At 32.9% G+C, this 22,773-nt stretch overlaps 2 protein-coding genes across 2 annotated transcripts; both read right to left on the bottom strand.

Annotated features, from left to right (window-relative positions):
- Window positions 1-1,034: 1,034 nt before the first annotated feature.
- LOC149735498 (calcyphosin-like protein) lies at window positions 1,035-4,610 on the bottom strand. The gene is made up of 4 exons (XM_089877708.1): window positions 4,405-4,610; window positions 2,417-2,594; window positions 1,880-2,089; window positions 1,035-1,557 (listed from the first exon to the last, which is right to left on the bottom strand). The coding sequence occupies exons 1-4, from the start codon at window positions 4,539-4,541 to the stop codon at window positions 1,456-1,458; spliced, it is 627 nt and encodes a 208-aa protein (XP_089733834.1). The 5' UTR covers window positions 4,542-4,610; the 3' UTR covers window positions 1,035-1,455.
- A 2,318-nt stretch (window positions 4,611-6,928) lies between these two features.
- Window positions 6,929-22,416, bottom strand: LOC149735497 (isoleucine--tRNA ligase, cytoplasmic-like). Its single transcript, XM_089877664.1, has 28 exons — window positions 22,068-22,416; window positions 21,515-21,671; window positions 21,133-21,252; window positions 20,400-20,591; window positions 19,469-19,618; window positions 18,728-18,883; window positions 17,874-17,966; window positions 17,184-17,306; window positions 16,578-16,768; window positions 15,948-16,148; window positions 15,432-15,555; window positions 14,990-15,147; window positions 14,523-14,658; window positions 14,178-14,260; window positions 13,877-14,007; window positions 13,421-13,512; window positions 12,919-12,996; window positions 12,505-12,620; window positions 11,936-12,038; window positions 11,344-11,530; window positions 10,696-10,846; window positions 10,159-10,279; window positions 9,653-9,826; window positions 9,157-9,268; window positions 8,596-8,736; window positions 8,034-8,186; window positions 7,543-7,692; window positions 6,929-7,391 (listed from the first exon to the last, which is right to left on the bottom strand). The coding sequence occupies exons 1-28, from the start codon at window positions 22,184-22,186 to the stop codon at window positions 7,336-7,338; spliced, it is 3,768 nt and encodes a 1,255-aa protein (XP_089733790.1). The 5' UTR covers window positions 22,187-22,416; the 3' UTR covers window positions 6,929-7,335.
- Window positions 22,417-22,773: the final 357 nt, after the last annotated feature.

Here is a 22,773-nt window from a genome sequence, read left to right as displayed (position 1 = left end):
AAACGCATAACATTACCATAAACTGGTGTATCTAGCTGCAGTTTTTCATGTAAATTGCCGTGATTTTACTGTTTGGGTCACAAACTTAACACGTATACCCGGCAACGAAACTTAGGGTATCTTTGTAAAATTTGCCTCATATCGAAGTGACATTGAGGAAAACAATACTGAGTTACTATTTTTGGTCCTCCGCTTGAATTAGTAAGCTACCTTTTCTGCGTTACGGGTCTTTATGAAATCGGAAAACGCGAACACCTTATCTGGTAGTACTTAAGCAGTTTGGAGCTGCATGTCCACTCATGTTGGATTATAAATGTAGTAAAGAATGGCTCTGTAGATTCGTAGGTATGATCATATACTATTATGTAAACTAAGCTAATTGCTGCTGGTCTTAATCGCCAACGTAAAGTACCCTGTTAAACCACACTGTACGCCGAAAACCAGTCAAAATATTAATTTACTTCACATTAATTCCTAGATTTAATATTATATAACAAGATTTATATTAGAAATTATATTTTAAATGTTAAAACAACCGCTATACGTGTTTTCTAGCTTTGTATCGCTTACAAAAACTAAATGAACACATGCCGACCATGCATTTGTATAGGCGATTCACGCTCTGTGGGCTCCGTAATGGCGGACACGAGCGCCGTTTCCTAACTTGGTCTATACTAACTTTGAAGTAGACAAGTCAGTGTCCCGCAACTCGTTGCTATTCATGTGCGTTCTCAAAACACAGCAACGTCGCCTACGCTGCAACATTTCTCGTTATGCCAAAGTTGGACAACGTTCAACTGCTCTCACTAACATCCAAATGGTTTCCACCAGATTCCGAGAAAAATGTTTTTATACGGACTCTGGTTCGCACCATAAATACTTTAGCAGCGGGCCAAGTAAGGTTTTCCGACGTCTATGTTGCAGAGGGTGACTGGAGTGCATTTTCCTTTAGTGCCACGACTCTTTGCAGTCTTGGTTTAGAAACAGACGCGTATGCCGTTATACACCAGGAACGTTACATTACCATAAGAAGGTAGTGCAAGGTTTCTTTTATTAACGATAGCTAGCGACAAAATACACATCATCACAATGTTAGTGCATCATAAAAAATTAAAATATATGAATGTCCCAAAACATCTATAAAAAACTTAGGTTTGTAATTTAAAGCACAAGAATAATACTTTATAAAAAGCACACACATTGCAAAGTATATAAATTGGTTTGCAAAATCATGTAAAAGTGAAATAACGAAGCATAATTTAGGATTTTCTGTAAGTTTTTTCTCACTATATCTATCCAGAGTATTATAATCAAATTACTGAACTACTTCAGCAGTACGTACACACTGCATGTAAGTTAACATAATTGCTTGAAGTACAGGAATACTACAATATGGGAATGGTATATGTTATAACCAAGGTTAGATAATAATCTTTATAAAGTTGCATTATTACATCACAATTTCCATGCTTTTCGCATCATCACATCAAAATATACATCTTGGTCAATTGAAGCGCTGACACCAACATAATAATTGAAAAATTCATCGTAAGTGACCTGTAGGTAAGTAAATAATCACATTAGCATGTAAGAAAAATGTAGAATTTGTATAAAAAATAGACCTGTACAAGATGTATGTTACCCCACCACATACAAGATGTAAGTTACCCCACCACATAAAAATGAGAAAACATAAATACTATTTATAGATTTCATTACCATAATGAGGTGACCTGAATAGGCTATTAAAACAAATGTAAAATATATTTAAAAAGCTTTGATAGTTGAAAGTTACACATGACTTTAATAGTCATACATTTTAAACCCAATAGCAATTAAGCAAATGGCCATAAGTAAACCACCAAGAAAGATAGCCTACCTCTCCATCAGCTTCACCAGGTGTATCAAAACTAACAAGAAACTTCCGGAAGACATCATCCTCTGTCCACTCCCCATTTAAATACTTAGGATGATGTTTAGCATTGTAAACTCCTCTCAAATCCTCCACAGTTATAACTCCATCTCCAGTCTTGTCCAACTTTCTGAATGCTTGCTGGATCAAATTCTTACGAGCTTTTGACAGCGGTGGCTTTTATTTAAAACAGATAAAAATATTTAAACAAAAAATTTTAACAAAATAATTTAAGGTAATTTATTACAAATACTTTATAGACACATAAAATGCAATAACGTTTAAGGGTTCTTAGCTATTCTATACAAAAAAGGTCCTGCGGTAAGGCACGCTAAGAAACCTGTGATTTAGGCTTGCTCCAGGACTTCAGTGCAATAAGTTTAGATTAAAGATAATCTATGGTCATTCCATTTATCATAATTGCCTATATTTTTTTAAACAGTTTTTAGGGTCACTTTTTTAAAAATTAAATTAGTTCGTGATGTCATAATAAAAATCTCATACCCTTAGATTAATCAAAAACTCGTCAAAATCAATCGTCCCGGATCCGTCTCTATCGAAAGCTGAGAACATTTCTTGTACTTCATCAGGCTCAATATCAACACCATAATCCCTCAAGCCCTTCTTGAATTCCTTGAAGTCTATCGACTTGCTGCCATCATCATCCATTATTTTGAATGTTCTGTGTTTGTTTGATTTACATTAAGCAAGCAAATGGTTAAGCATTAAAGCAAGCAAGCACAACGAGCAATACATTGTGCCGTGTACAACAATGAAATTCATATTTTTAGATGAATTTGCAATTGTGCCATAATATTAATCATCTATTTTACAAATAATGTCCAAAGTACAATTATTTAAACCAAATCATTTCCGTGTGTATGTCACAATGAGCAATACATTGTGCCCCGTTCAACAATAAAATTTATCTGTTTGAGATAAATTTGAAATTCATTATTTTAGACCAGTGGTCACCAAACGATTGGAAGGCATTGCTTTACGCGCGCGTTTGAAGTATTCTTTGCAAACATATCTATACTTTAATTTTGCGCGTACGCGAGTTAATAAAGTTTGGGAACCACTTTTTTAGACTAAGAGGAAATAATCTTTTTAGATGAATTTGCAATTGTGTTATAATATTAATCATCTATTTTACAAATAATGTCTAAAATGCAAGTATTGAAAGCAAATTACTTGCATGTCACGAATGTCACACCAAGGTTACATATTGTAACGCTGTACAGACTTTAACACAAGTTTCGGATATAACACCATGATATTTATTAAATATTATAGCAAAATATATATACCATCACATCTCCACCACTACCTTTGATTTATCATCAAAATATTTAGTTCAAGGTGTCGATTACTGATAAGTTACCAAAATGTCTTACTTTGCCAGTGCACCAAAATACAAAATACATGGAAATGCAGTTTCAGATACTTACCCTGTTTTGAGTACATTTTGCAGTACATTTAAAATTAAAATAATACAATCTATAAACATTCTTTGCTACAATCTAAAAATACATATATGTATCATATACAAATATATATGTATTGTACATGTACAGGCAGCGTAATTGAATTCATAACATACAGCAGCAAATCCAGCCATAACAGATATGATTCAATTAGATAACTACATCTACATGTTACATAGCCACCAGCAGCATTGCCACAGCAGACTATGCAACAAACACAAATCAAGTTCAATTAATGATCAAAAACGGCAACAACTGATGGACTTCAAACAATCAGAAACGACTTCAATGATTATAGAAGCGTTAAAATCTTGAAACCTAACCTGTCAGTGATCGATTAATTACATTGGATTTATACGACTATACCTGTTGAAGTTAAATTAGGGTATATTTTCCAGTGTTCCTATACTACTTTTGGAGTAAAATAAAATTATATATATATGTATGTTTTGTTTAATATTTAATAAAACAAAAAAGGGAAAGTAGTTTAACATTAAACTATAATATAGGCAATTTATGCCTAAAATATCATAAACTTGAGCCCCAACTTTTAAAAATGGAAAGTAGGCAGACATAATCTGACATACAATGCTATGAAGCAAATATCTGTGATTGTCCAATCTGCAGAGTATGGCAGGTCGCAGGTGCACAAGCGATTCTGTTACGTATTACATAAAGTGAGATTTTCTAAAGAGGCTTGAAAATGTACATGCTTTGGAGGTGGATTTTCACGCGCACTCGAAAAATAACCGTCTTACATGCGCAAGATCTGGTTAGGCACTGCCGTACTCTGCAGACTAGCTAGTTGTAATGTTTAATATTATATTGCAGAAAATTTCATGATATGCCTGCCTAGCTACCCTGTCACTTTAGATTTGGAACCTAAAATGTCACACTGATCCAGAGAAAAACATAAAATATATTAGTTGGTCAAGCACCATAAATGTATTTTGTAGTTAATATACAAATTTAGTGTTTATAAACATCCTATCAATCACAAAGTACCTTCCAAGTCCTTTAATTCCACTTGATCCTCTTGATAAACATTGCAAACGCAACTTTTCAATTGGATTCTTGGTTGAATTAAGTTTTTTTGTTGCGTTCATTTTCATTTCACGGTCGTGCCTTGCTGTACCAGCCATATTTTATATATATGTCCAAAAAGTTTCAAATTTAATTAATTTGCTATATTATACAGTTATACCCAAGACCTGTAATTAAATTTTTATGAAGTAAGTTCAGTGCCAAATAGAAAACATCCGATCGAAAAACAAATTCTTTATTAGTGATAATTTCTTTAACGTTATACTTAACGTAATAATATTTATATAAAAAGAAAATGACCAAACTTAAATACTATCCTTTTTTAAGAAATAAAAGACTAAAATAAATTATCAGTTTTATTCTAAGCTTTTAACATAATTCGAACGATACTGCAAAACGTTAATATTAAAGTTTTAATTTCTCACAAACATTACAAATCTACGCAAACGTAACTTCAAACTTTGTTTTGATGCGTTACGGTCGGTTGCCGAAGGTAACCAACGGTCAGTGATTTTCACAACGTTTCATAAAATTTATTGGAAATTTTATAAAAGTTTGTTTAATTAAATCAACGCTTATATATATACATAAGCTTATATAAACGCTTATATATATATATAAGCGTTGATTAAATGGAAGAAATGTTAAAACCACTCGTCTCAGGACGGCATGGAGAGCGGACGCTCCTATGCCACTGCGGCCAAGACTTAGTGACCAGGCCAACAAGCAGAATTCAGCTTGGCCACATTGTATCTGATTCAGAATAGCTACTCTCTTAAACCGTGAAGAAATATGGGATTTGTTGGATAAAATAAAGTTTCAACGACAAAGCTACCAGGCACAGCAGAACAAAAAGGGAACCTGTTAAGGCAACATGCAAAACGAGGGCTGACGTTCCAGATTTGCAAGAAAAATTACTTAAAGTAGAATGCGTTAAGCAATTATTTGATTGGTTAAGTTAGTTAAGCGTTTGAAGTTGTTCCTCAGTAGGTGTCGCTCGGGATTGTTCTGCTTCGATTTGTCACGGCGAGCGAGTCTCCTGACGCAGTAGATGGAACGCTCCCTAGTCGTAGGGCCTAATCCTAATTGTCCTTTTGGAATATCTAGCCTAGATTATAAGGACGACTCTGCCAGTGTTAAATCTATGGTGCATTGACTCGAACAGTATCTGAATATGTCTTTATTGTTGATTCGTATTCGACGGTATATAGGTCGCAGCAGTAGGCATGACTACTTATTCAGTAGGCTTTTAGCATGCCTTATTCAAATAGAATAAGTAAGTTGGGAAAAGATGGGACACCTTTATCACATAATATTTAAATATCCTGATCCTGTTTTTAACAATTGACAAAGATCGATAGAAGCCGCAAAGTTATGGTTTTATAATTCTTTGAATGTCCTATGTTTACTCCCAAAAGTGACCAGTAAATCGAATGATAAGGTGTCCCATCTTCTCCCACTCTAATTTGTACAATTGAATATAGCTGCAATATCTCAAACAGGTGCTAGCTTCGCTCAACTTCATATCTATACAACAGTGTATAACATTTTGCGCCACTGCAGTGATTTCATGCTTCCGATTTTACACGTTACGAATGGGTCAGCCAAATAGGTCGACTTGTGTGTGAACGAGGACAAAGTATAGTTATTATTGCGTCATATCTTAACTCTGATAGATATTTAGAAATATGAGACGAGGAATGGCTCCTTGCGTAAACGCTGTACATTTATGTGCGACTGACAAAACAACAGTTGCAATGGGGTGGACGCCAATACCACTCGAAAATGAAAGATTGACACGCTATCTTGAAAAAAATTAGGGTAAAGTTCATGCAATTGAAAGTAGAAAAGACAAGCGAGGGATGGATACAGGTCTACGTATTGTAGTTATGGCTAAAGATGTTTTGAAAGAGAATCCGATTCCGAGCTACATGTCGATTGATAAACCAACACAAACTAAATTCGACAGTAGCCTAGCAAACATTCAACGAATTATAAACACGTAGTCGCGACGTGGACTTACACTTCTGGGTCAAGTCACAATTATTTAAAGTTTAATCATCCCTACACTACTATACAAACTCAGTATGTTACCAGCTCTCGCCCCAGAACAATTCGTGCGTAAACTGAATAGAATGTTATTCACATTCCTCTGGGGACCGAGCTTGGAAAGAGAAAAACAAACGGTGTTGGTGAACGATTTTAAAAATGGAGGAACCAACAGGATCGATGTTTTGTTGCACATTTTAAAAAATGTTAAAATCGGGTTTATTTAACTTTAACAGTTTATGTATTTCATTACAATTGCAACTTTGTATTTATTTGGTCGGGGCTTCACGAAACAGTTTAACAGATCAGAAATACACACACTACCTCAAGAGTATGTGTTTAGATCAGAGTCCGGACTCTGGTTTAGATGTTTGCTATCTGTACTACTAAACCCCTCACCCCAAACGATCATACAACAAAACGCATTGCACCAGTATATCACACCCTCCATTATATTTTCATGCAGAAAATTCAAAACCGCTTTGTAAGGAAACATTTGACACATAATAATTTGACCGATCTACTGTCGACTTTTCTTCAAAAACAACTTCTTATATTATCCAAACACCACTTAACTACCATATTGCCACCGAGTTTAAACTGACAGTCCTTTCATAAGAGAAAAAGTTGGAATTTATAAATTGTAAATGGCAACAGTTTCTATCATTTTTTTAGGGAAACAATGATTGCAATGAACGGTTTCAAAAACTATACAATAATTGAACTAATGTGTTTTGCCAATGCAAAACACTATAAATGAACTTCAAGAGAAAAATATTCTAAACACACAACATTTTTAGTTTTAAAAAAGTTGCAAAAAATGTATCCTTTAAATATTCCCCTTTAAACTGCAGCAAAAACAAATTTCTGTCTCAATAATTCTTCCATGGATTCTAACTCTGTTAAAAAGTAAATAAAATAGAGTTATTCTCACTAAAGTAAGCATTTAAATATATATTTTGTATAAAACAAGATTCTTTGTTATCTGTACGTAAGTATGAAATTTCCAATATCTGCAAATAATAACGAAACCACAAGTCTTGATCAAACCTGTTGAAAGATCTGGACCAGCAAACAATTTGAGGGATTTTCCACGTTGTCCAAATAGTACTTTAGTTTGTTCTTTTAATTGATGAAGTGAGATAGGATTTGATTGAATAGGATTTTCCAATAAAACAACTCCGGTATTTCCATTACAACCTTTTTTGCAATCAATAAATATATTTAACAAAGCTATTACAAATATTTATTAAAATAAGCATATAATTATTTCAAAGAAACTATTGAACAGTCACACAGTTTTTTAATATATAGTAGGGTAGGGAATGATAGAACACAATTTCAATCGATTTTATCGTCCCATTTTGTAAAAAACAAAGAAATTTAAATAATTATAAAACTGTATCCTCATGACTCCCATATACCGTTTTTAAATGTTTAAAACACGATCAGAGTAGTTGGATATTATGTGCTAAAGGTATCCGGTGTTCCCCCAACCTACTATATTTATTTTAATACGTCAAGCTTTACTTTAAACTTACATTCTCCTTTTGCAAATTTGACATTGATGTATGGGCATGCAAGTTCTTGCATTGGATTTGTTGGCTTAGTCATCGTTTGGTTTGATCCAATATCAGCAATCAAAGTGCTACCAGCTAATGTAATAGGAGCAACATGGCTTGAAAGTGATGATTCTAGAATAAAAAATCAATGAAAATCATAAGTAATAAGATTGTCCGGCGCCGAGGCAAAGTGGTTAGCGCTCCTGCCTCTTACCCAGGGGTATAGGTTCAAGGCTCGACGCTGCTACAATTGTGGGTGTATGTGTCCTTGGGCAAAACACGTAACGACAATTGCTCCAACCAAGTGGTCACTAATGGGTTGTTCAAAAATTATCAGCCATACATAAAAAAAATGAAAAATTTCCTCCCCAAAGTAACCAAAAAGGGAACTCGTAAGCTGGTACGTGGTGTATGAAATGGAACACCCGTGTTATAAAGACTGTGGTTTCCGGTCACGCGAGGATAATGTAAGTTACATTCACATTCAAGATATAGTATAATTAATCCAGCTACGAAAGCAGGAAAATTACAAACAACAAACCTTCAGCATTTTTCGACACAGATAACATAGCTTGAGATAAATCAAATCCATACAAATTTGAAATGAAATTTTTCAGATCTGTTGCTGTTCTAAATGTCTCAGACTTCACAGGATTTTCAAGCAAAACTGAAGCTGGCTTGCCTGTAATAATATAAAACTTAAATTTATTCAATTGTGGAACATTATTTCAAGTTTAGTCACAAGATGTTCATAGTTACATTTGTTTACTATTACTAAGATAATAATATACATTTTATTTTAAGTGAATTAGATCTTAGAAAGGTTTGCCAATAGACTGAGCTTTATACCGAAGTTTGCACTTTAGCCTTAATATATAAACAGTTAACCCATAATTTAAGTTGTATTCAAATAAACAACTTGCATCTTTTGAAATATAAAAATAATGTAATTAAATAAGTTAAAATAACCCTTTTGCAATAGGTTACAGCACACTTGGTGTCGTGGTTATGGGCCAACTCTAGTTCAAATCTCAGGTTCCTAACATGTCAGTACCTGGCCCACACAGAACAAAATCCCTTCTACACAAACAACAAAACTCACCTGTAAGAAGTCCATTTGACCTAATTTGAACATTTAAATATTTACACATTGGACCATTGGTGGATTCCTCATGACCTCGAACCAATGTGAGTGCCAATTCACTTCCTTTTAACTGTGAAGGTAATTCATAAATTGTAACTAGCATCCATTTAAAGTCATTCAAGAAGGCAGTAGGCAGTTAATAATCCATTTAAATTTGAGGTAAAAGAAAGAACACAAACGTTTTGGTATGTTCCGACAAAAAAACTTATGTTTATTATTCTATACCAAAGTAGTCATATTTTGAATTTTATCAATTTTTAACAAACAAAACATGAAATGTGCGGTCATCAAATAGTGGGCCATACAGAAAAACATCCGTTTAAAATCACCAAAACAGCACAGAGTGTTAAAATCACCAAATTAGCACACAGTGTAGTACTCTTTCAGGGCCCTAATTTTACCTCATCACATACCATATTTCCCCATTAACCACTGCATTATGATGTAACACTACCTGCATAGTCTCATTGATTATGATGTCAGAAGGAGGGATTGGGTGTTGTTTAAATGGTGACTTGATGTTGCTTGATATATTACTTCCATGCTTCTCTGTGATGTCACGAAGGTAATTATCTGAACCTCTGACATCATAATACACGGTGACTTCATCAGTAGGTACAAGTTTTGCCTTAATAACAAAGAAAAGTATAGTAAAATAGAAGAACATATACATAGAAATACAATCTATTTTAAATAAAACGTATATTTGAATTTAGTATATTATTTTTTTCCTTTAAGAATCAGAACCTCTTTTAAACATTTTTAACATAAAATAGACCACAATGTTAAAATCATTTTGTGATAAATGATTTTATACGAGCAATTGGTTCAACTTGCAATAAAATTATACTTATGTGTTAGCAAACGCAATATAACATCATGGATCTATAGCACAGCTACCACACTGGCATACAAGCAAGTTAGTTATAGCATACAACAACTAAATGAAGCAACTCCTACCTTTTTACGAAGTTTTTGGATCCTGTTAACCACTTCTCTTGCTACACCTTCATCTAACATAGACTGATCAGGTGTAACGTCCAACAATACCAACACATCATTGTCTGTGTGTGCTTCGTACCTGAGTGGATATTAATATGGTTATTACTAACAACCGGGAGTTGTAACAGGAGAAATACATTTATGGCTAGTGGCAAATATATTATTGAATTCATGATTTTAGGATTTTATGACATATGGAGGTCTACGATACCTTTTTGAAGTAAAAACATAAAATTTTGCTCATTATATATGACTGAGTAATATGTAGCATAACTAACACTGCATAATCTTAGTGTTACTTTCTTACAAAATCTACCATGTTAGTCAGAAGTCTTAAACTATTAAGTTTTAATCATAATGGGTTGAATCACATGTTTATTATTGCATACGAGTCTATTAACCAAAATTGGGGTGAAATTGTCTTCAAAGATTTTCACAACCACGTCACCTCATTTTTTCTGGCTATGCCACTGTTAATAAAATTGAAATACATACTGTGAATTCTCTTTTCCAAACTGATATATGACTCGAATATCTCCTGTTTTAAGAACATGTCCCATAAGTTGAATTGAACCAGAAGATATAAAGTCTTCAACCTGTACATCAGTAAGTTTCTGTATAGCTGCCATCATTTTCTTAAAGTCACCTATAAGAAAATTAACTTGATAATACCTATACATAAAGTGACTATTGGGAAGGTTTTTATCATTTTAATTAATTATTACGTCTGATTTATCATTGATTAGGTTTCATATACCTCATACCAAACTTTGTAGTGTGAATTTTTTGATTGCATGGTTTTAAATCATACCACTTTTCAGTAACCATTGAATTGGCACAACTATCGTTTAAGTATTTAAATACACACAATGGTGACAGGTCAAGGCTAAGTACCATCTATTTATATAGGATAAAGGCTAACTCTGGCCTAAATCACAGATCCCATACCATGCTTTACGATAGGACCTCAGCACCTCACCCATATAGAATAGAACCACTCACATAGTGCAATACACATCTGGATAAAATCACAGAAACCATACCATGCTTTACCATAGCTTACCCAAACAGAATGGAATTACTTCCATATGACAATACACACAGTTTTACCAAATATTCTGATAAAACTTTCTATTTTCTTACCCTTTAACCTTTTCCCCAAAGCAACATGATCCGGCTCTGCACGGAGTTTGACTCCATATTTCACTTTATCTGAAGATGTTGTCACATTACGGACGTTTAATTCATCCGTTACGTAACTTTGTAAACTTACAACATCAGCAAGGTATTCAGGATCTTTATGGATCACCACTAGCTCAGGAAGGGGGTACTAGAAATATATATATATTTTTAATGGAAATTTGTAACACTCTATTCATACAAATTAATAAACTGCGTAAAAATTTAATAAATTTTGTAGTGACAGTACAAAAATACGAACTGATTTTTTTGTATCAATGTTTTGTAAAGAAAAACATTTTTTTGTAAAAAATATATGGCAGGGTGGGGGAACCTGGGACACCTTTAGCACATAAAATCTGTATCCAGATCAATTTTTAACAATTAACAATGGTCTATGGCAGTTGTGATGAAACGGTTTTAAAATTCTTTAAATGTTTTTGTTTACTGCCAAATGGGACAGAAAATAGAATGAAAATGTGTTCCATCTTCCCCAAACCTACTGTATAATTGTTTTTGCAAACAAAAATTGTTTAAATATAAGAAAATGTTTCACCTTAGTTGGCATGGTTTTTCGATCCCGAATAACTCTTGCAAGCTCAATCACCGTTTGCATTCGCGAGACTGCTTTCTCTATCTTTACATTGATTAAACTTTCCCTGAGGAAATAAAAATTGATAATTACTTATATAACTCATAATACATACAAGCAAACTTAACAAAATATGTATAAAAGCAAAACTGTTTTTAATTATATAAATATTAAAAGGTTATATATGTTTTTTTTATGTTTTTTTTTATAAATCTAACAAGTACAAATTGTTATTTATTGAGTGTACAGTGTTTAAACCAAAAATTTTGCAAAATATTTTTTCTTCAGCGTGTCTGTGGTGTTTTAAAGTTGCTTCAAGTCATTGTATCCTTACCTTGTTACTATAACCACATAAAGTATACAGTCTTTTGGGTAAGACGGAACACCTTTAGCTAATAATAATTAAGCATCTTGATCATGTTTTAGAATTCTTTGAATGTTCCTTGTTTACTACTAATTAGGACGAGAAAATAGAATAAAAAGCGTCCCATCTTCCCCCATTCACTATTTAGACTATACAACAGCATACATACTTTGGTTGAGGCAGCATCAAGTAATGGATACTCCTACAATCATCCGATTGTAAATGTGGAATAATCCGACGTAGGTTCTGATACATTTGTTCAGTAAGGAAAGGTGTGAACGGTGCCTGTTGATTTTAGATGTTATAATTTATATAAATTAACAAATTTAATGGCTTGAATTAATATATTAAATTAGACTCTGACTGGCCGTCATAGGTGACATCTAGAATGGAAAACTTTTATTTTTTTCGGGATAGAACAACTATATATATATATATAATATTATTTTGGCCTGAATTAGTACAACAATTATTTTATATTTTCTGCATAAATATAACATTAAAATCATTTGACTACAGAACTTATGCAAAAGAAGTACGTATTAGTAAACTAGATACAAGTAAAATTTATTAGTATTTTTACCATAGTTCGGGTGATGGTAAATATGACACTGAACAAAGTCTGTAAAGCTTTCTGGCAATCTTCCAAACCCCCATCACCCTTGAAGTAAATTTGGATTAGTTATTGTTTTTATTTAGTAACAGGTAGTCAAACTTGTTTTAATGTGTATAGTAGGTGGGGGAGATGGGAAACCTTTAGCACATAATATCCAATATATTATTATGGTGTTTTAAACAATTAACAATGGTCTATGTGGGAGTCATGAGAAGACAGTTTTATAATTCTTGGAATGTTCTTTGTTTACCCTCAAATGGGGCGAAATAAAACAGAATGAAAAGGTGTCCCATCATCCCCCACCCTACTATATGCTATATCATTATACAAGAAACCTAAATAAAATGATATATAGGTATGTATATTGTATACAGAATAACTTTAAAAGGATTCAAGAATTAACAGTTTTTAAACTATTTTGTCTAACAGAAACTGAATTACACCACAACAAAAATGTATAAACTAGTACCTTCAATCTTTTTCTATTTGATCGCACATACCAGTTGGTAAGTAACTCAACAAAACGTACAAGTTTTGGAACAACTGTGTACAACTTGTAACCTGCAATATATTAGTGCACTAAATTTATACGAGTTAGAATAAGTTTGGAAACCTGGGGATAACAACTTGGCTTAAAGAAAAATATTACAGTTGGGTGAAAGTGACTTATTAGTATTTTTTGTATAATGTTCATTAGGTCACTTAAATATTTCAAGTCTGGGTGATTAAGCTATAAAAGTCTAACCTATAGATTTTTAAAATATATGATAATACCAACAAAACTAGTACTTCAATACAAAAAAAAAACAATTTCCCGATAAGGAAAATGTGAACATGTTATCAGTTTTTTAAAAAGCACTTTTAGAATTGTGTATGTCCATATTAACTGTTGTTAATAATAATCCATATAACAGTATCTTATTACCATGCATCTCTTGCTTGACAAACTGAAGAAGACTCTGCATGGATGAGAGGATCCACTGATCCATGATGTTGCTGGATGATCCAAGATCTTCATCTTTGTAAGAAAAAGTGGCACTCTCTTCTTTTTCTAATCTAAAACATAGAAAATGTGAAAATAACACAAAACATTTTTGGTTGTTTTATGACCATGTTATTAAATTTGGTTGAAAATTTTGGAAGGTAAAACAAAAATTTACAACAGAAATCCTAACACGTAAGATAATAATAAATATTTTAAAACATAATCATAATTACATTCCTACCTGATAATGTTTTGAATAAGGAACCTATATGCATTATACCAGGGCAAGAAGACATCTTTCAAAATATCACGAACACCATTAGACTGTAGAAATAAAAAGATTTGTAAATTCAGCTGCTCTAAATTTTATAATAAACATATATAGATCAACATTGGTAAAACGTCATTTTGAACAAAAAAATTGGAAAATAATAAAACTATTATATATAAATATACATATAGTTATTTATTTCTTCAAATTTTCACTTTAGTCAAAAAATAAATTAAATACCTACATAGAAAAAAAGCTTTATTTATTGGTATACTTTCATTTTTAAATTTTTTATTAAAGTTTTTCATGTTGTACCTGAAACCTAAGGTTTTCAGCTCGAACTACTGGAGAATTGATAAGATATAGGCGAAGAGCATCTGCACCATACTGAGATATAATTTCCATCGGGTCTGGGTAGTTTTTCTTACGTTTGCTCATCTTTTGCCCATCACTGTGATATGTTAACAAAAGTATTTAAATACACAAGTACCCTAATAGGTTAAAGCCAGAATCAAAGTTGGCAATTTTAACCCAGAAAGTTAATTCGAAAATATTGTTCTCAATTTTTGGATATTAATTTTATGCTAAAACAAAGACTTCTTAAATTTTTAAATTATGCAACTTTTTTAACAATATTTACATTTTATTAAACAATTTCTCAGTTTTAAAAAAAGTTTGGAAATGGACCTACCGTTTTAACTTTAACAGACATTGAAGCAAATCCAATTTACTGTTTCATAAGTTACATATAATTTAGTTTAAACAAAAACTTAATATTTGACCTTGCCAGTACAAGCCCATTCACAATTAGATTTTTGAACGGAGGTTTTCCAAATAAACCAGTTGAAAGAACCAGCAGCGTGTAAAACCAACCCCTGGTCTGATCAATTCCTTCAGCGATGAAGTCTGCTGGAAATCCTTCCTCAAATTCTTTCTTGTTCTAAAAAAAGTTTTTTCATATGCTGTGTTAAAAATTTATAAGGATAGCGTATGTTGGGTTTTGTTTAAATATTAATTATTGAATTAGGCTTAAATTTTAGTTGTTTTTACGAAGACACATTGGTGGGAAGATAGGTTACATTTTAATTTATTAGTCAGATCAAAATATATAAACACTCTGGTAAAACGGGCCAGTTTGAACCTAAATCCTAGGTCTCTGGTATTTCTTTTCACTGAACAATTTAGAATTGTCACAAATACAAAAATGTCCAAAAAACAAAATACCTCAAAAGGATAATGAAGTTGGGCGTACGGCATTGCTCCACTTTCAAACCAACAATCAAATACTTCTGGAATACGACGTAAAACCCCTTTACCCATGCGTGATGGTATGGTGATATCATCAACACTGTGTTGAGAATAATTGGAGGGTAATTTGGGTGACAACTTGCTTAAATATATCTTGACTAATCTAAACTATGAAAATGTATATATTGTTACGTTTAGATATACTATTGTTTAACCAGTTGGGTAAAAAAACACTTTAAAATAAAACTGCCAGTAAATAAGGTGTAAAGAGGTGTAAAAACCTACTAAATATTGAATTTATTACACAGAATTTATTATTATTTGAAAAACTGCTTTTCTGGCACAAAAAAGAATAGCTTTAAATATTTTGAAACCCAACATTTTGCTTGACCACTTGCTGATATCATCAAGGTTAATTACAACTTTTAATATTAATATTTTACAGCACTTTATATGTAAAGTATATAAACATATATATACAGTTATACACACCTTTCTCTGTGCAAGTCAGTTACACGAACCCCACTGAGTTGAGCAAGTTCATCGATCGACCCGATACAAACAATTTCCTCCAAGTCTTCACTCACCCATATCGGGATGGGGGTTCCCCAGTATCGGTTCCTTGATACTGCCCAGTCATGGGCGTCTCGCAACCAATTTGCAAAGCGCTTTTCTTTTATAAAATCAGGTACCCTAAAATAGGAGCATTTAAGCATATAAGTAATAAAGCAAAAACATGTATGTGTCCAGATAAAGTAATAAAAGCACAGCCATTTTGAAAATATTGTACATTACAATTTTTGCAGGTACTATAATTATAGAGGCGTGTCTGACTGTACATTACAAATAAAAGTTAGGGCATGAAGTAAAAGGGTATATTTAAACTAAAATGATTTTTTAATGTTTAAATTTTTTTGCATGGAATATAAACAAATAAAAATAATGCTACATGGCTATTGCCTATTGTCGACATTCAACAGTAGAGTGTCTCCATTTGGAAAAACAAATTTGCAACAAGCATTATACTTATTAAGGTATTAGCCTTAAGACCTCACTCATATTGAACAGAATTTAATTTCAAAATAATCTAACACTTTTTTATGTTTAACAATTCACTCTCACCAATAACACTGAGCATTATTTTCCAATAATTTATCCGTAATGTTTTCCACCCTGATGAACCAGCTTGGAACAGCTTTATAAATGAGTGGTGTGTCAGATCTCCAGCAGAATGGATAGTTATGTTTAGTGGTGCTCTGATGCACTAAACGATTGTTCTGCTTCAGGTGTTTGCATATATGCTTGTCAGCATCCTATAACAACAAAAATATAATTTGGTCCATAATTTTACTCCATTTTTAAAAATGCCCTGATTTAATGTGTAGTTAAAACATATAAATGTAATGAATGTAACTTATTTTATCCTCGCGCAGCCGTAAAATGACAGTCTTTATAGAATAGGTGTTCATACACCACGTGCCAGCTTACGAGTTACCATCTATGTTACTTTGTGGGTATACCCTTTTTTGGCCAGAAATTTGCCATAGGAATTAAAATACTATAAAATTTAGTTATAGGTGAACAGTAAAGGCCAGTGGCATTTCTGGTTTCAATGACATCTACCTATCTCAAAAAGCCATTATTTAAAACCCGATACCATACATTCAGTGCAATATAGAATTGTTAAAATTTTAATAAAATTTTATGAGTGACTTCACCGGGTAATACCTTAACATACATTCCCTGGAAATCTGTGACATCACTTGTAAACTTTCCACTTGCATCCACGGGACAAATGGGAATTCCATCTTTCTTAAACACGTTGTTTGCCAAGCAAACACGGTAGTCGTCCTAAAATGTAATAAAGTCCCTACTTTAAAAAAAGTCAACACTATAACTATAAAAGGTTTTAGAGAATACATAAAACACTGTCGGGTGTATGAATACCCCTTAAACTTTTAACCTAACAGTGTTTATATTTAAATACAAGTAGAACATGGAAACTTAAAACTATGTAATCACAAACACAATATAATTTTAATAAAACTTCATTGTTGAAATGGATAGCACATAGTGTTCCTACAGCAAGCCTTAATAAATACACTGGTCACATGCCATATTGTCTCCTGCCTATCTATATCAAACAGTGAACAAATTCAAAATTACAGAAAGGGAAGGAAACAAACGAATATTAATATTATAATATTACTTTATTTAATTAAATGTCTGCCATTGTCTACATCCAAGTTACCCTGGCATTTCAAGCTTAAGGTTCTCACCCAATTAGAGTATAAAAAAACGCTTGTACGGTAAATTTTTTTTATTTTATCACTTGCAGGGAGATTTTTTATTTTATTACTTGAAAGGTTTTTTATATCACTTACAAGGTAATAGTTTTATTAACATTTAGTGACTTACCGCGCCAAAGTAGGGAGCTTGGTGAACAACACCCGTACCACTATCGTCCGTTACATAAGTGTCTGTTAACACTTTAAAAGCAGTTTCCTTCAGCTAGAAAATATAATGATCATTTTTTCAAAGACAACAGTATATTAATATACTTATTTGATTATATATATATTTATTATTAAGCGAAATTTAAGGTTGAAAAATATTAAAGTAACCAGGGTAGCAAAATATCAATATTCAATAATTCATTACAAAATATTGTAATATAGGAATAGCTCAATATAAGAGTACTGCACTGTCATATTTTGTATAGGCCATAAATATCTGCTTTTCCCATTCCCGGTGTAAATCTTGGTAGTTTGGGAAACTATAATGGGCAATATTATTCTATTCCTATACCATTTAAACCATGGGAAATATGATAGACTATTTAGACAAAAATTCTAAATCAGTGCTCTTTAACAGGTGTGCACGGTGCACCCTAGAGTGCACAAAAACATGCCAGGGGTGCACCAGTACAAAAAGGTATACCAGGGTGCATCAACAAATTTCAACATTATTAGAATTAATATTTAGTTTTGAACATTTTTAACAAATTTAGCCACTTTCCTTAACAGTTTTTTACATGAATTCTATATCTTGCATCACTGAGAACAGAGAAACAACATTAGTTTTTCGTTAAAGCAATCAGGGGTGCATGAGTTCGCCGCAACAAATTTAGGGGTTCACCAACCCAAAAAAGGTTGAAGACCACTGATCTAAATAAAGCCTAATGACCCATAGTATTAAAATGCTTCTACACTTACTACTGAATAAAATATCTATAGACTCTAATGATGTTTTAATCAACACATTTAACTTACACTTTCAAAGTAATTGAACACAGGAATATACTTTAAGCCAAATAAAGCAGATCCAACCATTTTCTCAAGTACTTTGTATTCAGATTCGTTTTTATACAATGCAACCAATCTCGCTTCCATGAGAATATAAATACTGCCTGTAGCTTGATCTTCAACCTAAAATATAATAAATTAACTGGTTTAATACAGATTGGCGAGGCATCAACAGTCATTTTATCATGGGTGGCAAATTTCACACATATTATGCCCAAGAGTTAATATGTATGAAATTTGTGTGTGATGCTTTAAGATCAGTCACATACTGTAATATTACTAATAACCATATCAACTGTTTAATTTAATAATAAGGAAATAATAATCATATTCCATTAATTTTTACATTTTAAAAAAGCATTGGCTGATTTAAAACATGTGAAATAAAATTAGTAGAATGGTATAATTTGAGTTTACATTCACCTACAGAGTACTCGGTTTTATTGCAAAAAAAGCAAATTAAATATATAGTAGGGTGGGGGAGGATGGGATACGTTTTCTTTCTCTTTTTTTCATCCTATTTAAGTATTTGGTAATACCTAAAGAACATTCAAAGAATTATGAAGTTGTATCGTCACAAATTCCACAGACTGGGAACTTTTTAAAACACGATCAGGATAATATGTGCACGATCATATTTGGATAATATGTGCTAAAAGTGTCCCATCTCCCCCCATTCTACTATATTCTGTTTTTTGATCCACAAACCTTGACATATGTCATTTTAGGATTGACACACAAAGCAAGGTTACTTGGTAACGTCCATGGTGTGGTTGTCCATGCAATCAACTTTACATTGGGATCTTTGACCAATGGAAAGCTAATGATCACTGCAGGGTCATTAACATCTTTGTAATTCTGAAACAGCAATAGGTGCTAGTTAAGAATCTACCAGCTCATTATACGTTAGATAGTAACCTCTAATGTATTGTCATTTTTTGGCTGATTTCTTTTGTTATAATGTCACAATATGACTGTATACTAGTTTCCAGAAATAATATAACTGTGGGACGGTCACATAAATAATGGATAAACAGACATTCCAATAAAATAAAAAATGATCGAATGTATGTCACTTCTATATTACTACGAGTTGAATTTACAATGTATACAACTTTTGAGCAATTGAATGAATGAATGAATGAATGAATGAATGAATCTTACTTTATCCTCGCGTGGCCGGAAAACGACAGTCGTTATAACACGGGTTTAACACCTCGTGCCAGCTTACGAGTTACCATGTATGTTACTGTGTGGGTGATTATTATTTTTATTTTGGATTTTTTTTATGTATGGCTGATAACTTGGACAACCCGTTCGTGACCACTGGGTTGGAGCAATTGCCGTTAAGTGTCTTGCCCAAGGACACATACGCCCACAATGGTAGCAGCGACGAGCCTTGAACCCATTACCTCTGGGTTACAGGCAGGCGGGCTAACCACTATGCCACGGCGCCGGACAAATTATATATTGTTTTGCACTACCACAACGAGGCAGCACAGAACACACACACTATCACACAGAACATACACACTACCACAACGAGACAGCACAGAACCTTGAATCTGGAATCCACTAATTTACTACATTGGTCAAAATATGGCATAGCCAGCACAATTTTTTTAAAAGTCAAAGTGACCTGATTTGCTTCAAAGTTTGATAGAGGAGTGTGACAACCGGTTGAAAACGGCATGACTTTAAACCCTCTGTACACAAAGCCTTTGTCAAACAGTTGCTTGAAGACCCACCATACTGACTCCATAAACCAAGGATATAACGTTTTGTAGTCGTTTTCAAAATCAATCCATCGACCCAGACGATTTACTATCAGCTGAAAACACATGTAAATGTATTGGTCAGGGGTTTAATGTAGCTCACCGTCATATTGGAGTCTTTTGACTGCAATCTTCCACAGCAACTACAGAGAGTTGCACAGCCAGTATTTACAATTCTGATAATAATACAGAAAAAAACCTATCATTTGAAAAATTGGTCACGAATGGGTTGAAGTTTGCAAAAAAGAAACATGATCATAAAATCAGATACTTGGCTACGTCACTGATACTGGCACATTGTGCATGGCAATCATGGCATATGATGTTAAAAAAACTTGACCTGGTACTGGTTAACTGGTACATGGCATTTTGGCATATGATATTCAATAACTCAAACTTAACCATGACTTGTATTCTATTCATAGGCACCATTTTTTATAAATGCAGGGAAGGCAGGGATGATCATACACTCGTATTTTGAAATATGTATTTTTACTTATTGGTTGTAATACTTTTGGTGAATTCAGTATAAAAAAATTCAGGATAACTTTAAAACACCAGACTTGGCATCTGTGATTATAGTATTTGAATACCCACCTCCCATTGTGAAGCATATCGCATCACAATAGATCTACATTGTCGATTATATTCAGCAATTCCAATCTTTGCAACATCTTCTGGTCCTTTGATGCCAAGTGATTTGTCAATTTCATATTCCTGTAACAAGACAGATTAACAACTTTTTCCTTTTAAAAAATACCTCAAACTTGATAGGCTATAATATAAGCTATATATATATATATATATATATATATATATATATATATATATTTATTGAAACTATTTATAGACTTCAGCAATACAGGCCAGAAAGCACTGATTGCTAAATTCTACAGATATATATATATATATATATAGGCTATACAGTTATATTTTTCGACACACTGAGAGAAAACTTTCCAATATACACATTACATACCACAGGCAGTCCATGACAATCCCATCCAAATTTACGATCCACATGAAATCCACTCTGATGAGCAAACCGTGTTACAATATCCTTAATGGTTCCTGCCAAAATATGACCATAGTGGGGAAGTCCAGTTGCAAATGGAGGTCCATCATAGAATGCATACCTAGAAAATATAGTCAATTATAAAAATGAAATGGAAAATGGTTTAGTGTGCCTGCCTCTGTTGAGACTTGATGTTGCTACCTTGTGAACACGCGTGTCCTTGTGCAAGGCACTTATTAGCAATTTCTCCAACCCAGTGGTTTCTTATGGGTTGTTTAAATTGTCAGTCATACATTACAACAAATATTTACCCACAAAGTTACATACTTGGTAACTCGGAAGCAGACACAACACAACGTGTATGAAACAGAACACCTATATTATTATTAACGGGTGTCATTATCCCGTCACACGAGAATAAAGAAGTTATATACATAATATACATTCATTCATTAATTCATATAACATATTATGGTTGCTGGCTAAGGTTGTTTACTTGTACAAGTTCATGGCATACCTTGGTTTTCCTTTTGATTGTTTCAATGATGTTTTAAAAGCATCTATTTCTTTCCAAATTGCAAGAATTTTTTCTTCCTCTTTTGGGAAATCTAACTTTTCTGGCACTGGTTCAACCATATTGTTAATACAAGCACTTTGCTAGTTCAGAAAATGTTTGCACAAACCTGAACTGAAAAACAAATCTACAGTTTTAGAAATGCTAGTCGTATTATACTGATTGCGCTACCGGGACAATTTTTGATCAAACGTGTATTACGGTCGTCCTAAAAAGTGTTTCATGTGTTTTATATGTGTGGATATGTTCAATGTTTTCAAATTGATGCCGTCTTATATCATCTTCTACGTAACTTTACAAGATGCCATGTGGACATGTAATTGGAATCCGTACGGAATATCCGATATATAAATACAAATAAACAAGAGAGCTCTAAATTAAATTCAAGTATTTTTGACGTGATTAAATTTATAGCCAAAATACTGCATTTCTGCTTCATGCATTATTGTTATTTTTATTTCTGCTTCTACTTCATATAAGCCATCAACTGTTGCTCTATAGTACTGATGTTGCCATACCGAGTCTCGCCTTGTGACAGTTGAAACGTTGGTTACACTAAAAGTTCAAAACTGCTTTTTAAATAGCATAACTTGTAGTTTTTCACAGCCCTTCTGCAATTATTCAAAGATTTTTAAACAAGCCTAAATAA

The sequence above is a fragment of the Ciona robusta genome, chromosome 5 (assembly GCF_009617815.1).
Source record: "Ciona robusta chromosome 5, ASM961781v2".
Classification (NCBI taxonomy): Eukaryota; Metazoa; Chordata; class Ascidiacea; order Phlebobranchia; family Cionidae; genus Ciona; species Ciona robusta.
This window is presented reverse-complemented; position numbering and strand designations above follow the sequence as displayed.

Bases quoted from the DNA above. Each gene is read 5' to 3' on its own strand.
- LOC149735498 (XM_089877708.1), bottom strand. From the start codon at position 4,541: ATGGCTGGTACAGCAAGGCACGACCGTGAAATGAAAATGAACGCAACA. The intron at 2,090-2,416 runs GTATGAGATTTT...TTTAAATAAAAG, and splicing joins AGTTTTTGATTAATCTAAGG to CCACCGCTGTCAAAAGCTCG. The intron at 1,558-1,879 runs GTAGGCTATCTT...ACTTACCTACAG, and splicing joins CTGGTGAAGCTGATGGAGAG to GTCACTTACGATGAATTTTT.
- LOC149735497 (XM_089877664.1), bottom strand. From the start codon at position 22,186: ATGGTTGAACCAGTGCCAGAAAAGTTAGATTTCCCAAAAGAGGAAGAA. The intron at 17,307-17,873 runs GTAAGTCACTAA...ATTACATTTTAG, and splicing joins AAGCTCCCTACTTTGGCGCG to GACGACTACCGTGTTTGCTT. The intron at 14,261-14,522 runs GTACAACATGAA...TTATTTCTACAG, and splicing joins CTGAAAACCTTAGGTTTCAG to TCTAATGGTGTTCGTGATAT.